At 38.4% G+C, this 24436-nt stretch overlaps 1 protein-coding gene across 4 annotated transcripts in view; it reads right to left on the bottom strand.

The window, feature by feature from the left end:
* Positions 1-24436, bottom strand: part of LOC135577187 (homer protein homolog 1-like) — a 140082-nt gene that overhangs the window by 34188 nt on the left and 81458 nt on the right. For all 4 annotated transcript variants that reach the window (XM_065045032.1, XM_065045033.1, XM_065045031.1 and 1 more), the window contains one exon: positions 22147-22289. In XM_065045032.1, coding sequence (XP_064901104.1) covers positions 22147-22289 — 143 coding nt within the window. The remainder of the gene's footprint in view (positions 1-22146; positions 22290-24436) is intronic.

The raw sequence follows: 24436 nt of genomic DNA, 5'->3' as shown, positions 1-24436 counted from the left end.
AGGTCAGCAGTGACAAGGTTGAGTGCCTGTGGACCAGAATCAGGGGGAAGTCCAACAAGGCTGACATCCTCGTGGGTGTCTGTTACAGACCACCCAACCAGGACGATGAAGGAGATGAATTATTCTACAAGCAGCTGGCATATGTCTCAAAATCGACGGCCCTTGTTCTTGTGGGTGACTTTAACCTGCCGGATATCTGCTGGGAGCTCAATACTGCACAGAAGAGGCAGTCTAGGAAGTTCCTAGAGTGTATAGAGGACAATTTCCTTCATCAGCTGGTAAATGAGCCCACCAGGGGCAAGACCCCGCTAGACCTACTGTTTACAAACAGAGAAGGGCTGGTGGGAGATGTAGTGGTTGGAGGCCGCCTGGGGCATAGCGACCATGAAATAATAGAATTTTCAATACTCAGAGATGCAGGGAGAACCATTAACAAAACCTCTACGCTGGACTTCTGGAGGGCAGATTTTTGCCTATTCAGAAGTCTAGTTCAGAGCATACCCTGGGAAACAATGCTTAAAAACAAGGGGGCCCAGGAGGGTTGGACATGCTTCAAGCAGGTGGTTTTGAGTGCACAGGAACAGGCTATACCAGTGTGCCGAAAGGCTAGCCGGCGGGGAAGACAACCGGCTTGGCTAAACAGGGAGATTTTGAATGAAATCAGAAATAAAAAGAGACTTTACCGACTGTGGAAAAAAGGGCTGGCTACTTATGAAGAATTTATGGAAATAGCTAGATCATGCAGAAAAAAAATCAGGGAAACAAAAGTGCAATTTGAAGTTAACTTGGCCAATTCTGTCAGGGATAATAAAAAGTCCTTCTTCAAATATGTTAATAACAAAAGGAGGGGCAAGGAAAACCTCCATTCTCTGTTGGACTCTGAAGGAAATATAGTTAACAAAGATGAGGAGAAAGCTGAGGTACTTAATACCTACTTTGCCTCAGTTTTTACCAGTAAGACAGGTGGCCCTCAGGACAACTCATGTCTGGAGATGGTTGGCAGAGATAGAAAGCCAAATAGGCCCCTTGTATTCCAGGAGGAAATAGTTGGTGATTTACTGAGCCATCTGGATCCTCACAAGTCTATGGGACCAGATGGGATCCATCCTAGGGTGATGAGGGAGCTAGCAGAAGAACTTGCCAAGCCGCTCTCCATCATCTTCCAACAGTCCTGGCTCACTGGGGAGGTCCCATATGATTGGAAATTGGCCAATGTTACCCCAGTCCACAAAAAGGGCTGCAGAGCTGACCCTGGCAACTACAGGCCTGTCAGCCTGACCTCGGTGCCTGGCAGGGTTATGGAGCAGATCATCCTGAATGGAATCACACAGCACCTTCAGGATGGACAAGCGATCAGACCCAGCCAGCATGGGTTTAGGAGGGGCTGGTCCTGTCTGACCAACCTGATCTCCTTTTATGATCAGGTGACCCAGCTGGTGGATGAGGGGAAAGCCGTGGATGTGGTCTATCTGGACTTCAGCAAGGCCTTTGACACTGTCTCCCATAATATACTCTTGCAAAAGCTGGTAGCCCATGGCTTGGACAAGTGTACTCTACGCTGGGTTAAGAACTGGCTGGAGGGCCGGGCCCAGAGAGTGCTGGTGAATGGGGCTGCTTCCAGCTGGCGGCCAGTCACTAGTGGTGTTCCCCAGGGGTCAGTGTTGGGTCCAGTCCTGTTTAACATCTTTACTGATGATTTAGATGAGGGGATTGAGACCATCATCAGCAAATTTGCTGATGACACCAAGCTGGGAGGGAGTGTCGACCTGCTGGAAGGCAGGAGGGCTCTGCAGAGGGATCTGGATAGACTGGAAAAATGGGCTGATTCCAATGGGATGAAGTTCAATAAGGCCAAGTGCCGGGTGCTGCACTTTGGTCACAACAACCCCCTGCAGCGCTACAGGCTGGGCGCAGAGTGGCTGGAGAGCAGTCAGACAGAAAGGGACCTGGGGGTACTAATTGACAGGAAGCTCAATATGAGCCAACAGTGTGCCCAGGTGGCCACGAAGGCCAACGGTATCCTGTCCTGTATCAAAAACAGCGTGGTTAGCAGGACAAGGGAAGTGATCCTTCCCCTGTACTCTGCATTGGTGAGGCCACACCTGGAGTATTGTGTTCAGTTCTGGGCCCCTCAGTTCAGGAAAGACATTGAAGTGCTGGAGCGGGTCCAGAGAAGAGCAACACGACTGGTGAAGGGACTTGAACATAAGACCTATGAGGAGAGGCTGAGGGAGCTGGGGTTGTTTAGTCTAGAGAAGAGGAGGCTTAGAGGTGACCTCATCACTCTATAACTACCTGAAGGGAAGTTATAGCCAGGTGGGGATTGGTCTCTTCTCCCAGGCAGTTAGCAATAGGACAAGGGGGCATGGGCTTAAACTCTGCCAGGGGAAATTTAGGCTGGATATGAGAAAGAAATTCTTTACAGAGAGAGTGATCAGGCATTGGAATGGCCTGCCCAGGGAGGTAGTGGACTCGCCGTCCCTAGAGGTTTTTAAACTGAGATTGGACATGGCACTTAGTGCCATGATCTAGTAAACGGACTAGAGTTGGACCAAGGGTTGGACTCGATGATCTCTGAGGTCTTTTCCAACCCAGTCGATTCTGTGATTCTGTGATTATTTATTATAATAAATATATTTAATATGCTTAATTTAATTATAAATTATAATTATTATTTTGCATGTAAGTTTATAGGTTTATTTGAACTTTGTACATATGAACAATTAAATATTCTGTCACCATTTTGCCCTCCATGTTTCTTTCACCCACTTCATGCATATGCACAGCCCATCCCATAAAAGCATATTTCAAAAATATTATGATTCCTATAAAAGCTCCTTAGGTATTCTAAGCCAAGCAGTCACCGAGGAACATTCATTACCCATTCAGATCACATCTTCTGTTTCACTAAAATGTGATGTCTGATTCTTCCACATTCCAGTATTTCCTTCTAAATACACCGTTTTGTCCCCTTGAACAAGAATACAGGTTCCTTCAGAAGAGGAATATGAGTTCTTTCAAATTGCTTTAGCATTTCATGATCTATTCAAATAATAAGACGTTCACCACTGGAAATTTTAAATCTTAAATCACTAAACTAAAATAACAATAATCCTTTTTTCATCAAGGAACACTGACTCACACATGAAAGAAGATGAGAAATAAATTTTGTAACAATGTCTACTCTTCTTGTTTCTCTGATCAGATTTACTTTTCATTTATAGTAGCACAGCAGATCAAAAAAATCCATTTAAAAATGCTAAAAAAACCCTAGTTCTTTATCATATTCACAACTCCTTCTTGATGTTCTGATCCAGCAAACAAATATCCACACCAGCAACATCATGCAAGCGAGTAATCCCATTTAGTAGTCCTGCTATGGCAGTACTAGTAGCTGTGTGTGCGTGACATGTATACATGTTTACAGAATGTGCCTTACTACTCATTTTTCCTCACAGAAAAACTATTTTATATTGATGTAATGCAGCAGGTAAAAAGCTTTGTATCCAGGACAGTTATAGGATGAGAACTGTTTGGTCACTTGACATCCTAATTTAAGATGCAAAAAGGGTAGTGAATGGATTTTTTTTTGCAATGCAATAATTTATGTACCTACAATGATGTAAGGTAAACTTATAAGCCATGAAGATCCCAGAAGACAGACTCTTAGCTAGTGCTAAGTAATAATGCTAAGGTAATTTGTGGTGTTTCATCTTTGCCCAGTGCCTTATTACCCTGCCAAGAAAACACTCGGGAGCTCTGAACTTATTGCCTTATTTTATGCTACTGCTATGGCTATCCTGGTTCAAAGACTGAAATTTCTTCAGTCTCTCTCCCTCTCTCTTGAACATTCAAAGCAAAATTGGAAACAAAAAGGGGTTTTGTCATTTAATTATACATAATTAGGAGTCCTGGAGTGAGTGGGAAGCTGAAGAGTGAGCAGTGGAGCACATAGCTGTCAGGTCATCTTCCATTCCAGGAAGAGGTAACAAAGAAATGTCTTGAGTTGTTCTGCCATTTTAATCTTCATACAAAGCTGCCTGCTTGTACAGGTCTAGTAGATTCAACAACTCAAAAGACACTGAATTTATGTGCATGAGGGACACAGTTGTCTACAGTATAAATAATTTAAGTAAAGGACCAGCAAACTTAAGAAACAAAACAAAAATGCCTCTTTACAGCTACTGCTTATTGTCTTTTTATTTGTAGTTGTGATTAACTGGACACATGCAAAAGGAAGTTTTATTTGATAAATTGGAATTTATTAAAAAAAGGTAAGTCCTCTCAAAGTTATTATCAAGAGAAAATTACCAGGAAATTGCTTTGAGTTAAATATTTTGAGTGAGGCCAATGAAAAACTAATTAATATTCAAAGGGATCCTTATCCTTAATCAGAGTATTCAAAAGAATTTTTAGCAAAGGAAGATAGCTCCCCTGAGTAGGGAAGTAGAAACATTAATGGAGTGTGAAAGATCTGGTTTTCCCTTCGGGATAAGGAATAGCTACATGATCTCAATGAAGTTACATCAGCATAAAACAAGGGAATCATAGTTGTGAATCAGCTCTTTAGATTGGAATATACAACTTAAATGACAAATTTGGTCATAGCCTAAAAGATGAAGGAGGCCCTTGAAGCACATAGTCTTTAAAGTGAGGTAACTAATAACAAAGCCGCACACCCCTACTGGAAAGTGAGAATGGCTGAAATCAGCAGGTGAGAACATGACTTTTCTGATTCTATAATTTTCTACAAATGTTGAAGGTTTATCCCACTCCAGGATAGAGTGTTTTGTTTTGCACACCCCTTTGCTCAACTTGGAGCTACAATATGCTTGAACTCCCAATTCCTATGTCAGTGTAGAAGATTATAGAAATGCAGAAGCTTTTTCTGCAAATTTGGGAAGAGGGGTGCTTATGGAGCTATTATGGATTTCTCTTTCAAGGTGTTTCATATATGATCTTCCACTTGCATTTAGCCTTTCAGTTTGACCATGCTCTTGGATTCCGAATCATCCAAAGGACACATGCAGCCTGTGGGCAGAAGAGTTGCCTTTCCAGTTCTGTTACAGACAGTCCTGTTATTAGGCATCTCTTTGTCCTATGCTTTGATCATCAGCTCACTGGGCCAGGGTCAAAATCTTTTGAGACTTGATGGATGAAGCTGACCAAAGAGGTTGAGTAATGGTACAGACTCTTTCCACTATATGGTAGACCACTATGCAATGCAAATCAGTGACTATATTCTATTTAGATCCACCACCTAAATATCTCCCCATTGTAAAAAACACTTTCTTTAAGAAAAAAAAAAACAACACAGCACCTTCCCTTAATTCACTGCCAGTTGATAGTTCTTATTTACTCCATCTAGGCTTGTGGGATCTAAGTGATCTTAGGTTTCTTTCAGCTTCTTTTCAGAATAATGCATAGGGAAGATGATTAAAGGTCTTTTCCAACCTAAATGATTCTATCATTTGATTCATAAGACAGCTGGAAGTCAAAAAAAAAAAAAAAAAAAAAAAGTTATAGACCAGTTCTTCCCAATTCAACACTTAATTGAAGCAAAAGTTTCAAAGACGAACATAAAGCTTTGCTCCCCACTTCTCTCCCCTCCAGTTTACAGAATTCATCACAAACCCAACAGGGACACCAAGAGTATGAAATTGCACATGAATTTTGCTAGTTGCAATTTCACAGACAGCAGAACAGATACTGAGCTTCCATCCTTTCACGAGGCTATGCCTAAGTGACACGGCACCGTTAGAGCATGTTTGTTTTCTAACATTGTGAGCTATAGTACACTTTCCCTGATAAGGCACCTAGACTAGGAAAAGGATGGGGCAAACAGCATGATGTGAAGATGTTTATAATTCAACATTCCTGAGCTTCCCTCTGTGCTGAACATTAAGCCCAGCCAAATGATTTCTTAAGTGCTAAAGTGGAATGAAACAAGAATACCAAGATTTCTAGAGTACAGAAAGAAGGTGCTATACAATCAGTGTTGTCATGTGATTACATTAGTTATAAATTTCAGAATATTTCCTAAATAAAGTGAACATGTTAAGTCTCAGTCATACACAGTGATCAGATCACAATTTGTCTATGTAGGAAATTTTTAGCTAGCTTCTTAAAATTCAGGTCAATTTAATCTGAATTATTTGCCTACATAAAAAAGCATTTAGCTTCAAACAATGAACCCTTGTCTTATTTCTATACCTATTCTTACCATAGTGAAGGAAAAAAAAAACCCTTTTATTTTTCCTTTAGCAAACTAGAGAGCTGGATAACTTACTACAAGCAAGTAGTTGTGTTTTTTTTTGTGTTTTGTTGTTGTTGTTGTTGTCTGAGCCATGTTGTTTAAATAAAATTACTTTCTAATTTCCATTGTGGTTGCAGTCTCCCAGAAGAATGGTTTCCACTACTCTAATTTTGAAATGGAACCTTTTGCATTTTGTGACAGGAAGACAGAGCATCATTATATCACAGTGCCACAGAGTAAAATCTGCAAAGGCAACAATCCTATAATTGAAGTTCTTCGCAATGAATGGACCACTAGTAATATTTCATCATTATTTACTTGAGAGAACAGAGTCCTAGTCGTCCCAGACATTTTATTTCAGCACCTTTGTCTAGCTCCAGCTTCCTTAATTTGCCAAACAGCTTAAGAGCTGATAAAAAACCATCCAAACAAAACAAAACCAACCCAAACAAACAAAAACCAAACCACAAAACCAAACCAAAATAAACAAATAAATGAAATAAACAAACAAAAAAAAAAAAACCACACTGTTTGGTGTCACTGTGAAATATTTTGATGCTTCTTATGAATTGCCAGTTGTTCACATCTCACCAAAGTACTATTCAGCAACTTGAATTCATCCCATCAGAGCCCCCTGTTATATGATCAAAACACTGATCAACACAAACTTCTTTCTGCCTGTAATACAAAATGTTGGTGGCATCTACAGTGATATTAAAGGAACTCAAAAGATGTGACACTTTAGGTACAGAAAGCTTCCCTAAAGCATAAAGCTGATATAAAATTACAGGAGATGTTGATCTCCATTTAACTGTATTCCCCATTTTATTCTTCAAGCTAACTCTTTCCTCAAAAAGAGAATATATTCAGTACTTCATATTTTTGACAGAAAAAATATTCCACTTCTGTCTTTATGTGTGTCTGCTCCTAACCTTTACCTATGTCTTCAGGAAGTAGGTCAATGATATTGAACTTCCACTGCAAGGGGTCTGCCTACCACAGCACAACAGAAAATAATCAGCATGACACAATTATTTTCAATAACACAACTTCTGCAGGTGGAGCCTGAACACTGTGATTCGGGCACATTCTGAAATGGCTTACAAGAAAACAACTTTGAACTTTTACTTGATCAATGAGCTTTTAATCTAATCTTCTGGGGGATTATACTATCTGGATAGTAACCATCACCTGGAGAGTGGGCCGAGTGAATGACACAGCCCACCAGGGAACCACAGCAGGGTGACAGAAATGCCCGGGAATGTGACACTACGTTGCCTCCATGGAAAACAGGAAGTACAACTCTGGGCCGTCATGTTGGTAGGAGGTACAATTAACGATGGACCTGGTAAAGAGAGCTTCCCCTGGTTTAGATGTTTAAAAGCTAAGAGAAGTATCCTTAGATGTCACTTTATCTTGCCCATCTTGGGTGCCTATTGTGATGGATGCGTTTGACTTCCCCCACCCAAACCAGCAGTAGTACAGGCTCCAAAGGAGGTAAAGGCCTGAGCTGTAGCCGGGCAAGAAGACTCCAGACTCAAATATTACTATGGGAATGAATCATTGTGTGAGGGGTGGGTAAATAGTCTGTAAGAAGTCCAGGGACTTCTATGCTCGGTTCGGCACCCAGCTCAAGCCGACCCTACTGCTGTATGACTCCAGTAATTTATTTATTTACATATTTCCTCCATGCAGTAAGTAAATAGATTGAACTTTGCCATCAAACTTTGATGCCTGAGAGTTTGCTTCAAGAGATCTAGGATCCCATCCTCATTGTCAATGAACTTCGATGCCTGAGAGCTCACTTCGAGAGACCTAGAATCCAGACATCAGAGCGACCTGGCACCAGACCACTAGAGGGGAGGTAAGCAGGTTGACATGCAGAATCATGAAACTTTGAAATCCTAGCCAAGCGACATAAAAAATTGGTTGTGCACATATAATCCTTTGGCCATAAACACATATAATCCCTTACCTGTTTTCCCTTACCCTCTATGTCTCTTAGACATGAATCATTGACCAAGTCTGGGTCAACAATGAATCCAGCCACACCTCAACTCCTCTCTGAGAAGGAGTTTAGAAAGTGAGGGGGTCCACTCTGAACCTTGTGACTCAACGGGAGGGCTTCCCTCTGCCCTTTTGCATCTCCTGCCCCCATATAAATTGCTCTAAAACAACTTTTAACTGATTCTGCTCGGCATATTTCCTCCATGCAGTAAGTAGAGTGAACTTTGCCATCAAACTCTGTTAAGTCATGCTTTTTTTTAAAGTAATCTAAACACTGTTCTGCAGCAAACAGGACCCTAAACCACTTATCCGTGACACCTATCTAGGAAGAAATGCCCCGGTATCATGTGAATGTGGCAGAATTTGCCAGTTCTCCCCCAGAGAACCCAGACAGAGAATTCTCCAAAGGAAGTACTGTAATACCTTAACTAGGTTTGTTTGTAAAGCCTACCTCTAATAAGGGAGAAATTGTCAGCAATCTTAATTCATCTGACAAAAATTACACACTTCGAAGAGTATCATATAGCATACAGCATGGATCTTTTGGATTAGACTTAAAACCAAGCTTTTGACTTCATGTGAACATTAAGAGTTCCTGGTCCTTGGTCCTACATGTCTTGCAGAGATGCAAAGTGATCCCTCAAAGCATGCACAACTACACAGTTTATGAAAATCAGTCAGCTTTATTCCAGATAAATTCTGGGAAAAAAGAAAAACCAAAAAAAAAACCACAACCAAAACCAAAACAAAACCAAAACAACCTTTGATGAAAGTTATTTTTTATAAGGGACTTATTTAAATATGAAACAATTATTTTAAAAATATATTGTTAGTACTCGTGCTATATGTTTTCAATATACAGAGTTTTCAAAACTGCTTTTCTGTGCTTTGTCAAACTTTAGTTTTTAAATACATGTTTTTTCAAGAAGTCTGTAGAAGTAATCCATTTAGCTGAATATTATTAACAAACATATAAGATCAGCAAATGGCTTCATCAAGTTCACCATGATTTCTTTGCATGATGCAGACAACTGTATGAATGGGAGAAGTCAACAGACATGGCACAGTTAGTTCCTAAGCCAGGTTCCACACATGCCTGGGAGTGAAAAATATTCCACGGGACAGAAGTTTTCACTCAGGTCTATCCAATCATCCTTTCTGTGTAACCACTGAAGCCCATATCAGCTGCTCAAGGTACAGTCTAATTCTGAAGCTTTAACTACGTCACGAGAGAGGTAGCAAAGGAAAAGGAGCTATAGCCACCTCCTAAACTCATGCTCCATCTCTTTTTCCTTTTAACCCAAGCAGAATTTGGCACAGCAGCACATCTATCTCATACCTTCAACAGGAAGAGAATCCATAACTTAAATATTTTTTGCTAGCTATCATTGGCTCTGACTTCCATAGTCAATCCTCTAGGAGAAAATTACCTAATTGATGAAAAATTAGATAATTCACAATTCCACACGGGCTTCATTAACACAATTTAAGCACTTTGCAAATGGCAAACCACTCCTCCATGGATCTACGTAGTGCATTTTAGGTGAATCCACAACTAATAATTCATCAAGACTGAAAGTGGAAACACTCCATGACTTAAGGTGTTTGACACCTTCGACCTCAGGTCAGATGTAATGTAAATTCCCCTGCTCCATATCTTTATTAATGCCAGCAGGAATTGTGGAATAATTACTGAGGGAGCAAATTATTGAAACTAATTATCAAGGATACACTTATTGAAAATAAAGTTATATCCACATCTTCAGCATATAAGGCAGCTGCACAACAGGGAAGGAATCTGTATGGTTTCAGCCCCCCACCTGGCCTGCATTCTTAGATGGTTGTGCATGGGGAAGCCCAGTGGACCAGTAATTAAGATGCAAGGGGATGTGGAATGGTGTGAAGATACCACAGCCAGGCCCTGCGTAAAAAGGCAGGTACAGGAACCAGATGGTATAGCTGCTGCTAATTTTAAAAGATAAGGTATAGCTGCTGTCAATTAAAACAGATAAATGTTCAGTTCTGTCCAAAATGCTAGTGACTGAGCCAGAAATTTGTCCTATGGATGAACTTTGCTCATTATAATACCAAAACACACCTCCATCCCAAAGGATACCCACCTCTCACACTCCTTTGAGCAAGCGTGGTGAAGTTTTTACCTTAAAAATCAAAGTGAGAGTTTTTACATCAGTCAATAACAAAGGTATGTATGACTAGAGTCACTCAAGCTCCACCTAAACGTAGAAAATAGTATAAAAAACCCTAACAACAGGGGAAAGTTAGGGAAGACATCATAACTGAGAAGTCAAGGGAACAGGATAATAAGGCTTCTGGGACCAGTCAATGGGCTTCTACGCCCCAAAGGGATGCTTTTGGGTAAGATTTGTGCACTTAGTTATACCAAATTTTCCCCAGGACACTTAGACTTCAAGCTTGTATTTGTTATCAGATTAGTAGTGCTATATAGTCATCTTAGAATTTATATATATTTGGTATCAATACTTATTTCTTGCAACTAACGTGTTTTTTACAACTAAAGTCTATTTTTGAAGACAGTGTATTTTATCAAGGACAATCTAAAAGAACTTGTACCTGTTGCTTTAATAAACCTGATTGTGGATCTAGCCATGAGAATTTCTCATTGAATGCACTCAGACTTATAGTATCATATAGTATATATTATATTATTTGTGAATCTGTGCAAGTGTGTAAATTCAATGGTCACAGCTGCCCCTCACTATTCGTGTATCCAATTGTGTGAATTCAACATTATGCCAGACCGGCTGTTGAGCACGATCGGACTTACAGTGCCGACTTAAAGTTATTTGATGTAATTGGGCATCACTAAGGGGTTCAGCTCAGCCGTCCCCAGGGTCACAGTGCATGCAATGAGGACATATTGGAATGCAAGGCAGCTTAACTTCTGCTAAATTAATCCTCTTAACACAACAGGAATAATATAAATTACTAGTTCTTAAGCTCAAATGACTGCAGAGGATGGTGCTAGCTAGACTGATTTCTGCTTCCAGAGTGCTCCTCTTCTCCTAGGAGAGGGGGCATTTAAGAAGAGAGTAATACAAAAAAGACTAAAAAGAATACATATATCCATAAAGTAAATCAATAATTTCATCTCTAATGTGAGTTATTAAAGGATGAAGGTACATTTATTTGTATTCTGCTTGGAAGTTTGAGAAAAATTAGTTCTAGACTGTTTCAAGAATAGTTACTTTTTAGTCATTAATGTTGTCATCATACATGTATGCTTACCATTAGGCATTCCAGATGGAAGTGATACCATAATCACACAGCATATAGATAGTTCTAAAATCTATATATTTCTATATCTCTCATATGAGAAGTCCATGTCTCTCATTATCCACCACTACACCAGAGACAACACAGACAGCAAGTAACTTCTTGGTATCAATAAAAGAAGGACTAAATTGGTATCAACGGAGCTTCAGCTTCACTAAAATGTACTTGGTTAGAGGTTAGAGACTTTTTGTTTTATTTTTTTTCTCTCATTTTTAAAAAATGCATTCCTTAAGTACTCCACTCGGTTTGGCCCCACTGCCTATAAAACTTAACATATATCCTTTCTTTTAAAGAGAATAAAGTGGACAGACAAGGTACAAAACACAGATATCTTTCAGAAGAAACTATCTAGTAGTGCTATATAGTCACCCACTCACCATCAAGAATTAATCCCAAACTGAAGATATGAGCAATCTTAGTCATGAGATACTTTCACGCATCAAATTCCCTATCAAACCAGCATGGGACAGTGAAGTTTGAGCAATCAGACTTTGTGAAAAATATGTTCATATTTGTCCTGCAAAATATCCCCTCTGCTTTTCACAAAAGGCTTCACTTTTCAAGGGTCATGACTGTTAAAAAATTAACTTGAGACTTGGGGGATGAATAGCTCTGTGTTGTTTTACCCCTGGTAAGTTCAGATGTTATTGGCTTTCTGTTTCTGTAGAATATATTTTTTTAAAATGGGTGGCTGAAAAATATATTTAAGTATGCACTGAGGCTTTCAATCCAAATAAGGCATGCCATTTGTGCTTTCAAAGTATTAAGACTTTCCACAGATTATTTTAAAATAAAAAGCAATTGCACAAAGTGGCTATTTCCTCTTAAAATTTTTCACTGTTTTTTTTCTGCATGACTGTGCATTGAGACCTGTTGTATTTCTTTGCTGTCTGTTCTCTTTGATCCTAGTGACACTTCTCAGTTTTCAAAAAAATGTTTCAAAAGACATTGTTGTAGTCGGAAATGCTGACCTAACTTCAGCAAAATTTACCCAGAGGGATCTTTGGTGTATTACAGAGAACACCTTGGACTCCTTCATGGTGTCTGAGGAAAGTTCAGTTTGCAGCTTATCCCTACTTAATGGTTGAAAGATTTCCTATGACGACTCTCAACAATACAATACAAATACACTGAAAGATGGAAGTATGAGTGAAGAAAACATGAGGTGTCAACTGTCTACATAAGATCTCCTATAACTGTCATTTGAATTCTTCTTGAAAATAGGATTGCATGTTTGAGCTTAGAACTGACAAAATGGCAAATATTCTAAACCATATATGTACAAATCATCCCATAAAAGAAACCTCACAGACACTACTCACAAATTTAAACAAGCATACACACATGGTATCAAAATGCACAATAGAAAAAGTTCATTGTTCAACTGAATTACTAGGAAAATCTAGAATAAAGAGAATAAGTCCTTCATCAATGCCTAAAGATGACAACAAAAAGTCACTGTCTGTTAATAGTAGACTCCTAAAAGGAATAACACATTTCAGAAAACTGTATTATTGAAAATACATAACAAAATTAATGATTGTGAATTAATGGATGCAACAACAACAACACCCCACACCCCACAGAATCTGATTTAGTGTTAAGTATCATGTATCCCAATTTACAGAGGCAATATTTACAGTTACTGAAGTATTAACACACTATCTTTTAATGTCATACATATTTTGGATTGGTTGAACACAATGGATATATTCTTTTAGAAAATGAAAGCTCCTTCCTTAAGCAAGAGAGTTCTTTTTTTTTTCCTTAATTTTTACTATGCTTTAAAAAAAATCTTATGTATCTGTTTAAAGGAGGAAAAAAATACGTTACAAGTTGCATGTATTTTAATATAAATTACATAAAGATTATATTCCTCTTCTAAGAACACACTTGACAGATATATTAGAAGAGTGCTCACTTGTCCATGAGGATGGTATTTATATAATCTAATTTCAAACACCTATCTCACGTTGTCTGAATCACCCTTTGCAGTTCTCACTAAATAAACAGCAGGAAGTAGGTAATTCACATGCCCCAAACTAAAACTTCCTTAGGTCCACAAAGGAAATTGTGATATTACTCTCTTAAATGTTAGGCTATTTTTAGTTTTGGCTCTCATCCATTCCTCTAGCCATTAAAATTAGCTCTATCAGTTGCAGAGTTGCTTAATTTTAAAGAGATGATAAGCAACACATACACCATGACCATTCTTGTAATAGCAGATACGAGTCCTCTCCACCTCTCCTTCTATTACTAGAGATATCTTATGAAAATGTTACAGTATGAGCTGTATTATGCTGTGTATGACACAATACTGGTTTAAAACCATGTAATGGTTTACTACATATTACAGAGATTCCCTACAGAATTTTCAGAAACTCACAATCAGGAAAATCAGAAACATGAAAAAAAATACACAAATACAAGGTAAGATTTTTCTTTCAAATTAATAGTTTCCTAGCAAGAACTTTTATTTTGAAGGATAGCCTAGTTGAGCTAAATCCCAGCAGTCCAGACAAAAGTGCAGTAGTGTGGGAAGCAGTAAGAATTAGGGAGGGAGGGGAGAACGATCTCTCTCTGTGTGCTTCTTCCTGAGACCACCAGGCTCTTGCTGGTGGAGCACAAGAGGCAGACGAACAACACAGCAAGGACCTTCACAACATCAAACAAGTATTGGTTGAGGTGAAATCAAGACCTACTTCTAAGTTGCTATATTAACCAGTTATTTGCTTACACTGACAGCGGGAACATATCACCTTTGAGTTTCTTCTCTGAGTATACCTCAATAATCTTTTCTCAACAGAGTAACTGAATTTACTGGAGTTCCTCCAGTGTGCCCTAAAATGTCACAGTTCATTATAGTACTGTGCAATGTGAAGACATTGCCTTTTATGTTACAGAGAAACCTTTCAAAAAAGCCTAGCTTTATCAGTCTTCATTCTAGGAGGTTTTCAAAACCCAACTGGATATATCTTAGAGCAGCCTGGTCTGATCTCATAGCTGACCTCCTCTGAGCAGGACCTTGGATTAGAGAATTCCTGAGTTTCCTCACAACATGAGATTATCCTATCATCAGGCTAAATAGCATTCAAAAATATGAATTATTAAAAACAAACCAAAACAAAACATCCAAATACTAGGATTTCAGTAAAAATTCAAATTATAAAATGCCACAAAAATTAAGTCAAAACTTTTCTTTAAAGCCAACGTAACAGTTCAGCATGATTCACGTGTCTTTACTGTAACACATCTATAATATTTAAGCTTGTAGAAGTGAGTAGTTGTAACACACAAAGTGAAAAAATCTACTAAACAGATTTCTGCATACAAATTTTAATGCAAACTCAGTGAAGAAACATGAGCTAGCAGCAAGATATTTTTTCTTTGTTATTACATGCAGCATTATTTATTAAATAGTAAACTATCTAGACAACAAAATATCTAATATATAAACATCATAAGTCCATTTTCACTAAGGTAATGAGTCAAAATTTCATAATAAAAACTTGTTTGAATACAAAAATAGGAATTTTAACAAACAAGCAACAAACACACACATATATGTTGTCATGCTGGTATGACTGAAATCAAGCTAATTTTCTTCATGTAGTTAGAAACTCTTCTTTTTCATAGCTAGCACAGTCGTTATTTGGATTTAGTTTGAGAACAAGAAGATAACACCCAGGGACAGAATTAATGTTTTCCTTCAAGTAACTTTCCTGTGTTTTTGAGTTGGAATGAAGGGAATGTAAGAACTTACTGATATCTTAGTTGGGGAAACCAAGGTCTTTCTGGGCTTGCTTTCTGCAGGTGCGAGGCAGCTAGGAAGGGGAGCATAGATGGGACAGACCTTGATTGACATCCAGACTGATCAATGAGAATATTCCATGCCATTAGCATTATGCTTCATATTTAATGAGAGTTGGGTTTTCCAGCTGAGGAGACCCTTTCCAGTTCTATCCTGTTTTGGTTAAGTTCCGTCTAGGAGTTCCTTTAGTTCATCCTTTTGTGATTCTACCATTTTACAGTCAGCTTCTAGGCCTTTCTGCCTTTTTGTCCTTTTTTGCTCTCTCCCCGTGATCGGCTGTTCAGGACCAGGGTGCTCTCTTCCTGGGACTGGCTGCTCAGCAGGGACAGAGTTCATGAGGAGTTGCATTATTTTTTACTTTACATTCTGTTTCATTTTATACATATATTATTAGTAGTAGTATATTAGTATTATTTTGTTATTTTATTAAGCTGTTTTTATCTCAGTCGACAAGTTTCTTCCTTCCCTTTTGATTCACTCTCCTACTTTTGGTGTGGGGGGGTGAGTGAGTGGCTATCATGGTTTTGATTGATAGCTGGGTTTAAACCATGACATTTGTCTAATTAAAACACTATGTAATAGAAATTCCAAGTTTCTTTAAATTTAGATGGAACTTCTTTAAGCATTACATGAAAAAATGAAGTAAAAGGTAAAAGTCACAGTTGACAGAAAGTTGAAGAGTTTCAGGATTTGTCCCAGAAGAATCCTATTATTTTAAGTTTTTTTTCTGAAAGTGTTTTATCCCACAGCTTCATGAGGTGCCAAAAGTGGAATAAAACTTGTTATAAACAAAAGTATTCTCTTCAAAGGCAAATGAACAAGTTTACCAAACAGTTACCAAAAAGTCTGTTGGAAAGTAAAATGTAGGAAAGCAAGATGTGCGGTTCCAGCCACCTGGATGATAAAGGAAGATCAATACTAACATGACCATCTGGACAGTCAAAGACATAATACTAACATAATAATATATAAAGGGCCTTGGACTGATTACTTTGAAGTACGTTTCTCATAACTGTAAAAAGTTATAGCCCAGACTCATGAGAATGGTATTTCGGGCCGGATAACCGCCCCCAAGTGCATGGGATGTGTGAATGTCCTTGGGCCTGGTCTGTGAATGAGTGGAAAAACAAGTGAGACAAACATCACATGAGTTTAGTGTGTTCTTAATAACAATTAGTGGAAAAGCACCTTTTTTGTAAACATCTCAGTCCAGGCCTGTACCTGTAAATCCTATAAATTGTCAACGGTGAATAAAGAAAGCAGCCTAGGCGTAGGTCAGCTCTCAGCTTGGCCAGGCTCTGCACTCCTTCCTGAACAAGACCTCTGCCTCTGCGTGAATTTCTGTCTGCGTCCTGGTATGCATCGTTCCTAATCGCTGCAAAGTCCTAAACAGCAGTTGCAGAGTAAACCAAACACAGTATTCAGCTTTAATATTCTAATTGTATCTAGGGCTAAATAAGCTCAGTGTAGTATTTCTTTGGGCGCATTCAAGCCATCAGGAATTGTATACTATGCACCAGCAGGATTAAAACTTACATTTACAAGCCAGGTGCAGTCACATTGAAAAGGGTTGCAAATTTTTTTAGCAACTTTTTTCTCTCGCACCTTTTTTGGTCAACTTTTTTTAGATGGGAAAAAAAATAATATCACAATTTAAAGAATGTGGAATATATATATATATAAGGAAGATGACTGAGGAAACAAAAATTTAGTCAAGAAAATACACACTTTTAAAAGCCTATTCGTATTATTTAGTATTAGATTTTATTAACTAGCTTTTGTTAGAAAGAAGCTGTGGCAGAATGCAACCCCCCCTCTCTCCCCCTCCCTCCTTCAGTATGGAAGGAGTGGGCACATCTCCCTCTTTCTCTGCTACTTGAGGCTAACAGCTTCTTTTGTTTGGCCCCAGAGCACCCTGGCTCCTGGGCCATTAGGAGAAGGGAGTTCCAGGCACACTGAGCCGCGCCCAGTGTGGGGGATGTTTGAAGGCTTCAGGGGCACCCACACTCAGTGTGGGGGGTACAGAGAAGCTTCTAGAGTGCCTACAGTCAGATCTGATCAGATAAAAACGGGATTCTCGTCGAGACTCCACCCATTTTGTGTGGGTCTCTCGTAGCACGAGCAAGATGCTGCCGCTGAGAGCGAGAGCCCCCCTCCCTGGGATGGAGACTCTGCTTGCCTTGCCGCCACGGTGTAAGTAAACTTCTTGCAGGATTGTGAGTACATTTATACTTTTCATGCACATATGCACGTATAACTTTCCGCGCTCCATATGAGCACGTGTAAAATTAATCCTCGCACAATCGCGAGTGTATTTTCCTCCCGTGCACACTTGCACGCGTAACTTTCCGTGCCCAATACGAGCACGTGTATAAATTATTTCCTCGCACAATCGCGAGTGGCCGCCGAGAGCCCCTCACACAATCACGAGTGTATTTTCCTCCCGTGCTTCCACATAAGCACGTGTAGGATTCCGTGCACACTTGCACATGTAAGTAAATTAACTCTCGCAGGATTGCGGGTGTATTATAAATTTACCCTCGCACAATCGCCGAGTGTATGCTTCCCGCACTCACTACGAGTGCGTGTATCTCTTTAAAAATAATCCTGCACCGTGTTTAGGCAAGTGTGTATTTCTCCGGGATGGCCCTGGCATTGTTTTGGGTGAAGCTACGTGCATGCACACTGTGGACCGCCTGTTGTATTAGTTGCTGCCTCAATAATTTTCCTCAACTGATATCCGAACCTTTATTTAAGTCACTTTTGGAGTGCTAAAACCCTGTTCCTCGCCAGTTTAATAAAAGTTGGTTTTGGACCTTGTTGTCCCTTAAATTAACATACGGGGTGCCTCTGTGACAGAAGCCTTCCTGGACTAGCCATCATTCAGAAAATCAGACTTGATCAGAGTCTCAGTCATGACTTTTAAAAATTCTAATGCCAGGCTTAGGTTACACTTTACTTTCATTTGTTTTGGCAATGTTTACTAATGAGAGCAGTTCTCAGGCTATAAGATGTGGGAGTTTCCAAGCAACATTACTTCATAATTCAACATTAACCTTCATAGTTAGTTTAAAAAAGGCAAGAGGTTTAATTGCAAGAGTTTATCTTTCTGTGCAAGGCTCATAACTAGTTCACTAGTGTCACACTGTTTGTGTTAGGACTTTCCAAATAAAAGATAAATTGAAGCAACTAGACTTTTGCTCTATTATGTTGATGTGATATGAATAGGATTGTAGACATATACTGGGCAACGTTCATTTCAATACTTACAATTATTTACTGAAATAACAAAAAATTTAAAGATCTAATAACAAAACTCTGGTGACTTAAGTAGTGTTTTCTTTCAGCTTTTGGGTATAAATGGTCAGAAAATAACTATAAATACCGAAGTAGTCTACACTTCGCTGAAATAACACAGCCCCCAACTGCCTATACTGAGACATACAAAGCACACAGAACCCTTGCAGAAGAGGACTTATTTGGCCAGAGGTTGTTACAACAAAATGAATTTGAACATTTTTTGGCATGTGTAGATTAAAAATGCCAAGTAGTAAGATGTAGACTAAAGCATGACCTCCACACCTCTCATTTTGACCTTGTTAACTCATTTCAGACCCTTTCAGTTCATACAGACAGGAAAACCTCTTCCCTAGATCACTGTCTTGACAAAACTCCCTTCAAACCTTTATCCCTGTTCTCTGCTACAGATCTGCCCGCATTTGGCTAAGCTCACTGACCCTCTCAGCAGCAACGCAGTTCCCACCTCAGCAGTCATCCTCGCTGTGTGGTGCTGTGGCACCTCATTCTGCCCATGAAGCCCCAACCTTTGCCCCATGGCTGCCTGGGCTCCTGCCAGGTGGCTCTATGCTTGCTCCAGCCTACACTGAGGACCACTCCTTTTGGACCTTCACAGGGTATGTACTGTCACACCAGAGCAGAATATAACTTTCCTAATAATGGAATAAGTGAACTCGTTATGCTAGTGTTATTTCAGTGAAGCATGGCCAGACTCAGAGACTCCCATGTCCCCTATAGCTGACCGCATTGGAGGGAAGACCATACTATCTTTTCTTTTGAAAAGCACCTAACGATTGATCAACAGCTCCAGGAGTAAAAGTAAATAACGTAAAAAGCATTGCCATGTACAAGACAACACTCACATGTCCTTCCACTATTATCCTTCTCACCCAACTTTAACTTTGCTGAAACAAAGGGTGGGGAAGAGGCTCAGCGACTGGCAGGAGTTACCAGGACACACAGGGAAAGGGTTCAGTGTGGTAACTCCTCTCCATCACACATAGAGTGTCACCAATACACGGCAACATCAAAAGGGCAGGGAACAAGGAGGAGCACAATCGCTTTCTGCACCCCTGACACTTGAAAAGCTCAGGGAATCTCCAATGATTGGGGTGTAAGGTTTTGTTTATTTATTTATTTATTTATTTATTTTTTAATCAGGGGCAAACAAACTTCCTGCTGAGAGCACCCTTGCAGCCAGCACAAGCAACTAGGTATGTCTACCTAGTTGCCAATTTAATACTATGAAATGCTGCTACAAAAACATGCCTATTTAATCAGCACTAACACAGTCCTGGAGGCTTCACTTTCCATCTCTTTCATGCATGTGTTACATAGTGCTGTTTTAGAGAGCCTTCATTACAGCTAAAAATTAAATCTAATCAAAGCAGCTGATTTCCAAACTAAGTTCTGTCATCAACTTGAAAAACATGATGGTGCCTGGGAAATAACTGGAATCTTTTGGAATATACATTTTTTAAAATGGTAGTTTCCCTCTGATTGAGACAGTGTTCCTTGATAACACACACACACACACACAAAGAATTCTTTTCTTTTTATATGAAAAAATTTTCAGACAGCACCTGAAAGCATGTTCTCTCTGGGTTAAATAATAATATTAGGTATATAAATGTACTCACTTGAGCTTTTCAGTGCTAAAAACAAAACAAAAAAGTAACCTACATGAATAATTTTTTTTTATAATAAAAACCTTATCTAATCCAAAATTCAATTAATTTCAAAGGGTTTAAAAAACTGGCATTTTCTTTGGTAATAGCTCACTAACAAACCTGAAGCTACCATTAGCAAGACAAATTATTCTCATGAGACTCATAATGAGAAGTGACCCTCAAAATGCAGTTATTGTCGGAAGACCAATACTAGCTAGTGGCATTTAACATGATAATAAACTAAAGACACTCACACTGCATACATGAAGTAGATATAAAAGTGCAAAGCATGTAAAAATTTTGTAACCTCTATTCTACACCATCAAAAATTGCAACTAAGTAGTTTCAAAAAATATCTTCAGTCATGGTCAATGCAGAGCAAACTGTAGTTACTATATCGGCATATCAGAAAACATATTTACATATGTAAAGCCAGAGGGAAGATCTTGCAGCTGTCATTTAAGAAATAAAAAACAAAACCAAACCACCAAAAAAACCCAAAAACTAAAAACCAACCAACCAACCAACCAAAACCAAACACCACTACTCCTGTGTGCTTTATCACAACTCCTTTTCACAAAAATATTGACAGAAAACTCCAACACACAAACAGTAAGTTTAAATGTACTTGTTACAGAACACTGATGTACAACATTTGTAACACTCCTTCAACATACACAGAGCTCACAAAGCACCATTTCTTGTAAAACATGTAATAGATGCACTGATGAAAACTGAAGTATAAAAATAAACAGAATCACTCTGCTAAAAAAGTCCAATTATTTTCATTTGGAAATGTAAATTATTTTTTCCACATTTACTTAATAGTATTATTCTGTTACGAAAAGTGAGAAGTCTTGAACAACTCCAATTCAATCTCTGCTCATTCTGAAATATTTGCATGACATATCTGACATCCTAGTGTTCCCCAACCTTTGATCAAGTGCTCTTAAACTCTATTTAAACTGATTCAGGCCATGTTTAAAAAAATAAATCTGGTATTTCTAGCTTTGCTCTAAATTTATTAAATATTTAAGTTACTCTCCATGGTCTCAGTACATAATGCGTTTTATTGAATGTCCCATTTACAATCATTTCTAATAGGTGAGATATACCAATCTTAAGTCATTATTTGTATCATTAAATTAAAAGTCCTAGTTTTCTTAAAGAACAGATTACAGTATTCCTAGTGCAATGAATTATAATTCAGTCTGAAGCAGAACTACACTTCTCTCATGTTTCAAAAAAAAAAGTCGAAAAATGTTTTCAACTGTCAGAGAACTGTTCAGTTAAAGGCTGCTTTAAAAATTGTAATCCGAAAGTGTTGTAAGAGTCCCTTCCAACAACTCATCAGTGAAAGGTTGACATCCAATCCTATCAATCATTTAAAGAATATGTGTGCAAAAATAATTTAATTGGACTATTCTAAGAAGCAGTTAACTTTACTAAGATCTCAAACATTGAAATAATTCTTCCTGTTAAAGGGACACCTGCACCAATCAGTGTTCAAGGCTTGCATTCAGCTGATTAAAGTATAAAATAACACGCCCAAAATCTTATTCAAAGAGATTTCCTTGTGTGTTTGTGTGGTTTTTTGTTTTTTTTTGTTTTTTTTTTTTTTTGTGAAAACAAAGATTATACTGCAAATCTGTGAAAGCCAATATTTTTTTTTTAATCATGTAATTTAATTCTCAACTTTGCTAGGTGGAAGCCATGAAATGGGAGAAGGTCCCTTTAACAAGGAAGGAGACAAGTATCACTTAATCAGGATGTGGGAATGGAATCTGTACCTGTGGGTAAGTGGCAATGCGTTCTGTGTTGGTTCAGCCCTTGGTTCTGAGTTCTGTGTCACTTTCGGCACCGCTCTCTCATCATCTGTCCCATTTATACTTTCTGGTGTTAAAGGAGACTGAATATCCCCTCCAGCTGATTCCTTAAGTAAAACAACCAAATGACACATTAGAATTACCAAGTGACTTGCTCAGCAAGACTACGTGTATATAAACACTAACATTAATTTTTAAATGAGATACAAACTTTAGGCAGTATTAATGTGAGGCTCACAGATTTCCAGCATCCCTCATGGTCATATTTAATCATGTGAATTTAATTTAGAAGTATGTTACCATAGGATTCACATTATCTTGCACAAAACACAACTGATCTATGATTTATTTGCAAGTATCCAGCCTCCGGCTTATTACAGATCCTCCTCCCGTACCTGATATTATATTCAACCCTCAGCCAACTATATACCAGGCGACTATTGACATCCAGGATTCTTATCTCTTACTTTATATTCTAACATGGTGAAACAAACAATTCTAATATTTGTTTCAAAAACTAGCTTTCATTTCATGCATTAACCAAAGTGAACAGTGGAAGGGCCACTGGTGGCGCATTCACAGATTCATCTGTGAACCATTTGTAAAGAAAACTTGTTCAGCATAGTCCTCACAAAACTTTTGTAGACACATTAGCCTGGCCTAGATCTTGCTGGTCATGGTATTATCTGGGAAGGAGAATACTCCATTTATACCCAGGCAGCTACTGCTATGCAACCGGACACCTGAAAAATTTATTTGCTGTCTCCTAGCAGAAGGCACTTGTGCAGTTTTAATCAGCCTTCATCACACCAACACATATTTATGTTTTGGCCAACAAACACTATTTTCCAGTTTCTAGTCACTGAAAAGTACTTCCTTTTTAAAAAACAAAGTGCACTGTGTAGCCCACATCCTAAGTTAGAACATTATAGGCTTTTCAGTCCCTGCATGTGGTTTAGTTTTAATATTTTCTTTCCTATTATATACTTTTTCAAATAATGATTTTTGCTGGAGATAAATGAGGCTAAATAGCTCATCTCGATTTTAAAATGTCTTAGTAGGCTTTTAGTAATCAAGTGGTAAAATTTAACTATAAGATAGAAGAGTTTCATGAATAGAATTCAATGGATGTCATGGAGGGGTGTCTAAACAGCAGAGGACTGACTGAATTACAGTATTTCCAAAAGCTAAGAACCTACTATGGCCTCACAGCCTTTAACCATCTGCATGGGAAAGAGACAGAACTGCTATTTAATGTTATTAAACTGAAGCACAAGCACAATCTCTGGAGGGTCAGCAGCTCCTCTTCCCAGCTCTTGGACACTGCACAGAATGCTGAAGAATTAGCATTGCAAAGTATCTGAAGATAGTCAGGATCTTAAAAGACGAGGGTCTAATTTTGAACCTCCACTTGTATCCTTTACAAGGATAAGGCTTTTTGAAAGTCAATACTGAATCTGATCCTATATCTGTATGAAATGTTGCCCTTGACTTTGAGATCTAACCAGGTGGAAAAACTCAGTTCTTTTAAAGAAAATAAGATCCGGCTGTCACCATCACCTTCGACAAAGCACTGGTGTCAACCAAAAATATTGTTGTTCAACATTTTCATTACAGTTTAAATTATATTAAGCATTTGCAGCACAACAATTGTCAAAATTTTGCTTTTATTCTACTGTATTTCTCACATAGTGAGAGACATATTTCACTCTACAACTTGAATTAGTGGGTAATATGGAGTTATATTAAAACATTTTAATAATAACTTCAAGTTCTATTGTATTTAACATTCATCAAGTTATACAATGTTAAAGGAGAACAGAGCCGGCAAGATAAGCAGGCACATTAATTATTTTATGCAAATTATGTGGTTTTGTCTATTGTCCTCCTCTGATTTGATAAACAGTTTCCACTGCCATTAAAGGCATTATTGACCCAAGAGTTTCTCTGTTATTTCCTCCTCTTTCAAAACTGCACTAGGTGTTCTAGAAAACATATACCACATGCCACAAAATCTGGCTTGCTTGTATCTTTAAGCTAAAATTCCTACAACACTACTATTAGATACATAAAGCCAGAGTTTTATTAAAATATTTTAAATATGAATGCATAAAAATTATTTCAGCAGAAGAAAACCAAAAGTACAAGTTCCATCTAGGCTTATTTTTCAGTAAAGTACTTTCATAGACATCTAATTTGAATGAAATTCAGGTGACAAAAATTAGTGCAGACAAACATCACAGTCTGTGTAATA

Source organism: Columba livia, chromosome W (genome assembly GCF_036013475.1).
Source record: "Columba livia isolate bColLiv1 breed racing homer chromosome W, bColLiv1.pat.W.v2, whole genome shotgun sequence".
NCBI lineage: Eukaryota > Metazoa > Chordata > Aves > Columbiformes > Columbidae > Columba > Columba livia.
This window is presented reverse-complemented; position numbering and strand designations above follow the sequence as displayed.